This window comes from Paracoccidioides brasiliensis, assembly GCF_000150735.1.
Source record: "Paracoccidioides brasiliensis Pb18 unplaced genomic scaffold supercont2.3, whole genome shotgun sequence".
Taxonomy (NCBI): Eukaryota; Fungi; Ascomycota; class Eurotiomycetes; order Onygenales; family Ajellomycetaceae; genus Paracoccidioides; species Paracoccidioides brasiliensis.
In genome coordinates, this window is record NW_011371360.1 from 815,123 (window position 1) to 824,266 (window position 9,144).

At 42.6% G+C, this 9,144-nt stretch overlaps 3 protein-coding genes across 3 annotated transcripts; 2 read left to right on the forward strand and 1 right to left on the reverse strand.

The window, feature by feature from the left end:
• Positions 1-807: 807 nt before the first annotated feature.
• On the reverse strand, positions 808-3,430 carry PADG_11465 (uncharacterized protein; the record flags this gene model as incomplete). The annotated part of the gene is made up of 6 exons (XM_010760631.1): positions 808-1,360; positions 1,434-1,818; positions 1,887-1,894; positions 1,952-2,043; positions 2,103-2,633; positions 3,200-3,430. 6 exons carry the CDS (start codon positions 3,428-3,430, stop codon positions 808-810), a joined length of 1,800 nt encoding a protein of 599 aa, XP_010758933.1.
• Positions 3,431-6,837: 3,407 nt separating this feature from the next.
• Positions 6,838-7,738, forward strand: PADG_02649 (uncharacterized protein; the record flags this gene model as incomplete). Its single annotated transcript, XM_010759767.1, has 2 exons — positions 6,838-6,906; positions 7,640-7,738. The coding sequence occupies 2 exons, from the start codon at positions 6,838-6,840 to the stop codon at positions 7,736-7,738; spliced, it is 168 nt and encodes a 55-aa protein (XP_010758069.1).
• Positions 7,739-7,907: 169 nt separating this feature from the next.
• Positions 7,908-9,076, forward strand: PADG_02650 (uncharacterized protein; the record flags this gene model as incomplete). The annotated part of the gene is made up of 3 exons (XM_010759768.1): positions 7,908-8,054; positions 8,215-8,498; positions 8,569-9,076. 3 exons carry the CDS (start codon positions 7,908-7,910, stop codon positions 9,074-9,076), a joined length of 939 nt encoding a protein of 312 aa, XP_010758070.1.
• Between the last annotated feature and the right edge of the window lie 68 nt (positions 9,077-9,144).

A 9,144-nucleotide genomic window follows, 5' to 3' on the forward strand; every position in this document is an offset into this window, starting at 1 on the left:
GCGTATTCACCCTTTTCTCAAGTTATCAGGCCCTTTTTATTTTATTTTTTATTTTATTTTTTTATTCTATTTTACTTTATTTCATTTTAATTTTTGACCTTCTTCTTCTCGTTCAGCTAACTCTAGCTCCCCTAATTCTACATCTAATTCTTATCTTGACTTCTTGAGTACTATGATGTTGAAATGGGCATGGGGTGGTGCGTGTTAATAGAAGATGCAACACGCAAAATGTGCATATGCAGCTAAATGTTAATTTTAACTGAGGTGAAGAGTGTGGAGCACTTAAGGACAATTCCTTGCGTCAGAGTTCAGTTGTAAATCCCCCTGTTATAGAAAAAAACGGTTTACTTTATGAATAAGTTCATTCCTGATACATCATGTACTGAGAGCCCCAACTCGAAGAGAGAAAAAAAAAAGCATCAATAGTTCAACAATCATTTGTAGGTTTCTTTTGCCATGAACGCCTAGTCACTAGAGAATAGAGAGAATAGAATATGTATTATGTAAAGCTAATATGTATAGAAAAAAGAGGTTTGGAGAATGACATGGGAGAACATGCTTTCCTAGTATACATCCTAAGCAGACTTCGCGTTAGGGTAACTATAATATTACATAATGATATCTTTGCTCCGTACTCCATACGACGATTACCTTCAGTTCGAATGGGAACAGAGCCAGCAAGGGGATTGATAAAATAAAATACGGAGAGGAAAACGCCGCATAGAGGATCAACGAGGGAAGAGGGGTTGAGTGCAGAGCGGCGATAACCAGATATTTAAAGTGCGGGGATGCATGTGAAGGAGTTGGTTAATCTTTGAGAGGCAACGAAGGAGGCTGGACAGGTGATTCAAGTTCAAATACCGCCTGGCCACGATATGGATCGATAGTGGATGCCAGTTCGTAGCAGGGAGGTGCAACGGCGTTTCCTGGAAGCTCTCTGGGTTCTTGTTGGAGGTACATGAATGAGATATTCTTTGTATCGGTTGGAGACAGTTCGCGCTGAGGTTCAGGATAGTGAACAGAGGGAGCAGTGGGAACGGCGTGAGTGGCGTTAAATTGGTTGCTAATTCTGCGATGACTCTGTTTCCTTCGTTTTGTGAAGAAAACAATAGCTCCGATGATGGCGAGTCCTGCAACGCCACCTATAACTCCACCTGTAATTGTGCCTGTGTTAGAAGACTTTGGTGGAGGAGGCCCGGTTGGTTGTGCGGATGAATTTTGTGTGGACGTTGGTTCTGAGGGTAATGGCACTTCATTTACGTCAGGGCGTCTTGCTACAGTCTGAGAGAAGATGCTGTGTAATTTTTTATTGCCCCAACCGCCTTCCGGTTCTTTTAGAGTAGCCTCCTTTCCAGTTGAACTGGATGTGGAAAAAACACGTTAGTATGGCAGACAATACAGCGCACATATGCGGGCAACGGCGAGAAACATACTCTCCGCCCACCACATCAGACACTAGGCCAGGAACCGAATATTTTGTTTCCCGCTCAAATTGCTTTTCCCACCGAAACTTGCTGGTGTTGAGGACTCGAATAGGCGGATGATCCCTGCTACATCCCTTTTGCACGGTGTCGTTTTGTCGAGTTGTTCCTCCGAGAACTATCATCTCCCCGTCCTTCCAGGAAATGCATTTGTGGCTGTCGCAGCCGACTCCAGCCGCCGTCCATGGTTTCGCACCAGTGGTGGGAACTTGTATCCAGCGGAAGGATGGTAGTGTCAAAATGTACAGGTCATCATACGAAGTTGCGTTCGTTTTCAGACGACTGCGACCGCCGTTCAACACCTGAAAGGACGAGTCATCAGGTGCAGAAGAGACAGCTGTGCAGAATGCTGTTCAGAATGCTGTTCTTGGTGTTGGAATATCGCCAGTTGCTTCGACTTCGTACCTATTGAACTAGTCAGTCTCTACAAGTTAGATGTGCATCGGGAAATTCTGGTCCAGTCCACGCACCATGTGCTGGAGTCGATATCATACACGCCGATCTTGTCCATCGGCCTTAGATCTTGGGTTGTTTCGGTCTGACCAGTTCCGTTTTTGGAAGTCTATCTAGAGTGTTAGCTTGGTGCAGGGACAACACACGTGGTGGAAAACTGGGGCATACATCATAGCCACCGAATGCAACCAAGATTCCTTTCTTTCCGAGGCGTATATAATCCATTCCACCATTGGCTATCCGAGGTTCTCCGACAGCGTCATCACCCTCTACTTTGGTCACGTTCGTCCACTGAAGATTGGCACCGTCCGTCGAGTTGAAAACCAAAGTTCCGGTAATGGGCATATCCCAACCTCCTGTAAAGAAGGAAAGATTGGATTCTGGTGCGACAGCTGAAAGCCCACCAAACCGTTCATCTAAATTCAATTTCCCCCCATCAACTTGTGCGCGACTCCAAATTCCATCCTTTGCGTTATACGACCACATCCAATCGTATCTTTTTGAATTCCCAAGGCCAGAATATATGTAGATGGTATTCTCGCCAGCGAAGAATCCACCTCCGGATTCATAGGGAGCTGTGTTTGGAATACTAGTTCTGTGCAGCGTATTCGGGGTTATATCACCTTCGACGTTGAAGGTGGTGTTTAGGTCAAGCCAATACAGTTCATTCACTTCAGCCATATCGATCAGCAACGGGTCCTTTTAAGGATTTTCCGAGGGCGGCTAAAACACCGAATGCTTCGTTGTGTCCGTCTTGAATTGTCACTTTCCCTGCCATCATAAATGCGAGATTACCAAGCAGGACGGCTTTTGCAGAAATTTAGCAGCATTTCACCAAGTCCAGGAAATATAGAATCCAGCTTACATCTCCCTTCCGTAAAACCACAGAGGTCGCCAGCTGACCTCTGTGAAAGCTCCTGACCATAGCACGCTACAGCGAGGAACAACGGCAGAAAACACGATCTCATTGGCATCCGCATTCTTCATCAAGAGGAAGAATTACTGAATAGAACTTGCGGTTTTCGACAGCAGTTCTCATCCCACATCAAAGAGAGGAGAGAGAAGAACTTGGGAATTGCCTCATGAGAGATAAATGCAAAAAGTTCACATGAGGAGGCAATCCACGCCGTCACAATTTTAAGTGGATTCAATATTATTTTCTTCTCAAGAGTTCGTATACAACCTGGCACTTAAGCAGATCGGGCGGGTTAGCCTGTTAGAAGGTCTTGGGATGCAGCAGAACTGGGCAGGGTGTTTCCCCCAACCGGATTTCCGGGGGATTCGGTTGACTGGTTTACGGCTTGCGACATCCCGAGAACAGAGCCCTGAGGGAAGCAGTTACGATCTCTATCCAGGTTCAGATCGACAGACCCAGTGATGGAAACTTGTCCTGAATATCGGCTGGTTGAAGGAGGTTGCTCTTTGGCAGCTGAATCGCTGTGAGGACTCTTGGCAAGCACCCTGTTGTCAAATTGAGTCTCGGTGGATGCGAACATATTTAGCACTGCCGAGTTCAAATTATCCCTTACCTCCTTTTTATCCCTCCTTCTTCCGACTCTCCGCTGTGTCATCATTTTGTCTGAAGAGCCTGTGTTTCAGAGATGAATCAAAAGGATGGTCATGAAGCAAGCCACCTCGCATGTGTTTCGAATTTGACAGCTGCCAGAATCAAGGCAGAACATTTTGCTCCCACAAACTCCAGTGCTTGTTTCAGCTGCAATCACGGCTCGATTGTGCCCAGCAGCTGTTTGCTTCGTCAAAGAGGGTAGTTCCAAGCTTTTTTAGTTATTATTAATCAATCATTGATCCTGCATGATTTTCCGCTCAACAGGCTGAAAGGAGACACACAGGTTGAGTCACAATGATTTCAGCTGGAGTATATATAGTAGTTATAAATGGCAAAAATATCAAGGGAAATGAAAGCATCAATTCGCGCAAAAATCCATGTTTATGTGCAGAGTGCTGGTGCCTGCTCTGCGGCATCTCAAAGGCTGTCGGATATAAGCTCATGATACGGATGATTCGACCCCTCCGCGTTCTGGTTTTCATTTAACGAAGCGATTGAGGGCGCCACAAGTCCTCAGGCACTCAAGCACAACCCAGATAAATGCCTTATTAGACCAGCCTCTTGCTGGCATTTTACTGCCGAAACTAGAATTTTCAACATCAAAACATTATCAGAATAGCTGTTATAATGTTTACTTCTCATCAAATTTATTTACTTTTTATCAAATATATCTTCTCAGCTCAGGATGTTTGTCAATATCTGCTGCTTTAGGAATTTAAATATCACCTCTTATTTTATAAATAGATTTTTATTGTTATTCAATTAATTTTTTTTTAATTTAACTTGTTTTACAGAGTATAATAAAAAATAAAATTAAAAAATAAATATTTTATTTTATTTTATTAATTAATAATATTATAAATTTTATAAAATTTAATTAAAATAAATTTATAATTTATAATTTATTTAATAAATAAATAAATATTAATAATATAAATTAATATAAATAATATAAATTTTTTAAATTTTTTATTTAAAATTTTTATTTAAATATATATAATTAAAATTATTAAAATATTATTTTTAATAATTATATTATATAGTAAAATTTTATAATTTAAATTTTAATATTTATTATAAAATAAATTTAATTATATAAATAACTTAATTATATAAAAATTATAATTTAAAAAGATTTTAAATTAATTAAAAATAATTAATAAAATAATTTAAAATTTTATAAATTTGAATTTAATAATAATATTTTTATATATAAATTTTATTAATTAAATTTTATAAAATATTAAGTTAAAATTAATAAAAATATCTAAATAAGATTAATAAATTATCAAAATTTTAATTTTTAATAAATAATTTAAAAAGTTATAATTTACAAATTAACAAAATCAATAAAAAAAATATCAATCTGATTTCAATAGCAAGTTTATAATATTAAAAATACTAAGCAGGCTTTAGATAAAGCTATTGTTTTGAACACTAGAATTTAATCTAAAAATTCATTGATTCAAGTGAAAAAGACTGCAGCAGCTGTATTAATTAAAAGTGAACAAGTATTTAACTTCAATAGAATGATAAGCCTGCTAGAATTTATAAAATTATTTAATTTTTTGATCAGGGAGCCGCCACTAGACCGGGTGTCATCTTATTTTATTTTTTAAATTGTATTTTCTATAACTGGTAACTATTAATAGCAGAGTAAACAATCGGACCGTATTGAGTGACAGGCAGGAAAATATCATCTTCATATTTCAGGCCGGCAAGGGTGAGGGAAACCTCTATTTGGAGTGTGTGGGTTAGTTACTACCCATCCAAGAGCGGAAAGCCAAATACTTAGCATTTTTAGACGATTCTCATTCAAGAATCTCACTTCAATCCGCAAAAGAAAACTGATAGCTGCTGTTGAAATCTTTGGACCATCCGGGCTACCTACATACAGGGCAACAAGAACAGCTAATAGCAGGGGTAGTTTGGGGGCTAGCAACGGAGAATCTCTTGCGATCTACATCTGGAGAACCTTAGCTTCAAGGCCTTGTTGGTCGGTTTAACTTTTGTATATATAACTGCGCAGCACCAGGGCTAGGAAGAATTGTTGACATTGAACAATAGGGAGGGAAAGATAACTGGGATCACAAACTATATATTAGACAGTAGCTTCATTTTTCCTGCTTCATAACACAATTGCTAGCTTGCATCTCCTCCTCCTTTCTCTTCTCTTTCTTCCCTTTCTCCATCCCCTATGCTAACACTTCTCTTCATCCTTCAATGTTCTCCCATACATATTGCAATTTCAATCTCGTATAGCCTTCCTACCCTTCCCTATGCCACTCCGACCAATCCATGAAGTCATCAATTGAAGAATTTGTGCAAGAACCGCAGCACTATGTTGAGATTTATTCTGAAAGAAACAAAATGACATTCAACTGCAGCATTGTGTACTGGTTCTTTTCACCTCCCTCTCTCTGAAGCTCAGAATGCCTCCCACTCTTCCTGCCTGGGGCGCACGGCGGAATACTTTTATAGACGTTGAGCTGCAGGTCATGCACGCCTACCCCCTGTGCTGTTTGTGAGATTGTTCAGCCGTTAGTCGGCACAAAACCGGGAGCTTCAACACACCATGTGAAACCACATGGAATCCGGCCAGAACAGACTACCATGGAGGAGCAGGCACCCCTTCTAGAGCTGCTGTTCATCGAAAATAGCCGTGCTGACAACTCACCCGTGTGAGATCCTTCCCTCCACTCCACGCATATGAAGACAGTGTGCCTGGTGGTCCCATCACAGGTATCTTCTCTGCATCAATGACCTACCTGAGTCTTAACTGGATAACCGGGTGATGATCGATCACATATCTGTTCTGCACGATCTTTGCGACCAGATTTCCACGAAGATTTTCCTGGGGCCAGCCAAATGCATGAGATTCGATTTGAACCAGATGCGGATCAGAGAGGAACACTTGAGGATGGCATGCCTGGCTAGAGGAGTTGGTATTAACCGCATTGATATTTGTAATTCACCCAATAGTAAGCATCAACAGTTCAACAAGGACATTGGCCTTTTTCCATTCAGCCCAAGCACGAACCTCTCAGACAGCACAATGTACTGTGGCAAGATAAGTAGCCGGGGGGGGGGGGGGGGGGTTTCGAATGAGCTCTAAGAACAGAACGAGCGAGGCTAGACATCAAACAAGATCTAGGAACTGAACGAGCTCTAAGAAGTTAAAACTTCATCTCCCGGTCTGATCATCTTTCTTTTTTTCATTTTTCATTTTTTTTTTTTCATTTTTTTTTTTTGGGTACAGTTCAAGAGATAGTTAGTGAGGCGTGGCGGCGGCAGCAACTTCGTACTCAAGGATTATTAATAGTTGTGACTAGACTAATGGCACCGCAAGATGGGCATGATATAATTAAATATTATGAGGGAGAGGAAGAAGATTCCTTGATTAGCGTAACTATACAGAGTGACATTCTAAATCACGAATGTAACTTTCTGTCATGCCCCTGACCCATACCCCAACCCGTGGTAAGAAACTTTATTGACCAGAAATCTGCCCTTTCTGCCTGAAACCTCTTTTGACAACATCCAGCATATGAGTTGGAATTCAACAAGCATCAGTCAACATCGGCCTTCGATCTTCGACAATGCATAGATATCCGGTTAGAGGGAGCTTATTTACTCCCTCCATATGGACCTACGGTCTCCAATCACACCGATGGACGTTGAGACGAAGTCGAGCAAAAGGGTTTCTGGAAATGCCAGAGAATGAAATTAATGGTTGGGGGATTAGTTTATTCATGTGTTCGTTGTTCCAGAGATGTGGGTATGGGCCCGCCTGGATGAAGACGCGAAACAAACAGCAGCCAGGGCCTGCTGCTCAGCTCCCTAGAGACTAAACAGACCCAGTGACAAGCCGCCTAATGAACGAACGGAGTAAATATTCCCGGCTCGAAGATTGCAGGTAAAACAAACATCGCAACTCACAGCCTGCCTCCAACTCAGCCTCCACCAGAGAGAACAGCCACAGCACAGACAAAGAGTCAGGCAACCTGCTGTCTATTATCCCTCACTTCTGCCATATGCTGCTGTTTGTTTTACTGCTCCTGCATTTCCCTTCATTTCATTTGTCTCTCCTGCTCTCCTGGCCTCCCAACAAAAGCTCATTTATTTCTCATCATCCCAGCCTGACAGTTTATGTGAGAATACCAGCAGCAATCACTCTACTACTACTACTACTACTACTACTACTACTACTACCACCACCACCACCACCTCCACCTAGATAAATACTCCATACAGCTATCATTGACTGCCAGAAATAAATCCCGAAGCGAGTGAATCCGGTGCGATCAAAACGGGTTGGAAAATATTGGTGTTATTCAGAGAAGGGGTGTGCTGGGCAAGCCTGGCGTAAACATATAAATTTATACAGCGTCACCCTACAGGCAACCATGTTTTCCTCGTTTCATTTCCCAAGGATGAAGATGCTCCTTCATGGCCTGCAGGGCTTCGTTGTTTTTTTGGGCTGGGCCCTCACAGTCGCCGTTTTCACACGGGATGGGGATACAGATGGTCGGACAGCATACTATTTTGCGCTGGTATGTCACTTTCCTTTGTTGCTCTTTATATATGTATATATATATATATATATGGCTGTGTAAAAGCACGGATTTTGGAGGCAGTCAATACAAAAATATATAATTTAACATCATGGAAGAGAGGCAGATTGCTAACTTTCTTGCTTGGTGTTGTATATAGTGTTGGCTCACGGCGCCCGCCCTCGTCTACCTCGCCGCAGTGCCCATGTGGCCGCGGACACGGAGATTCGGCAATGCGTATGCCTTCGCTGCAATCGACGTGTTATTCGCTGTTCTCTGGTTCGCCTCCTGGGTGGCCGTTGCATCCTACGTAGGCGCTGGCAAGAAAGAGGGCGAAAAAGATAAAAAGAATAAAGATAGAAATGGCTGCGATGCATTCGCATTCGGTTCCCCCGCAAAGTGCAGATTAAGCACCGGAACCGCGGTCCTGGGTGTTGGGGTGTGGTAAGTTCTATCTCACTCTGATACTTCTATCAATTCCACAGAAACACTAACACCCCCCTTCCCCGCACAGCCTCCTCTTCATCGCCACATCCTACCTCTCCATCCGCAATCTCATAGAATACCGTCGAAGCGGCACGATGCCCTACGAAGGCTCCGACCCCACCTTCGCCGCACATTCCAAAGCCGCCTTCTCGTCCAACCCAGCCCAAGACTTCGACGACGAAGATGACCGGGACGCTGAATTCCGATCCGGCAGATCCCCTACCGCCGGCGCCTTCCGCCGTGATCCCAACGACGCATATGCGCTGCTGCATAACAACGACGCGGATGATTTGGGGGCCCTGCATGGAACCGCTGTCCCCCCGCCGTTGTATGATCCGACGTCGAATAGCAATAGCAATAGCAATAGTAATAATAACAATAATCATGGCAATATTCTGACCAGTCCGCCGCCGCTGCCTGTGACTGGTGATAGCAGCTATTTGCATGATTATGATACGAGTTATAGAGGTGCGTATGGCGCTGGCCATGGGTCTCAGGCGTCTGGGAGTTATCAGGATGGACATCCGGGGCGGTAGCTAGCTAGATTGATTGGATGACTAACATGATAAGATGGAATGGTTTTACATCGTCCCTTTTTCTGTTC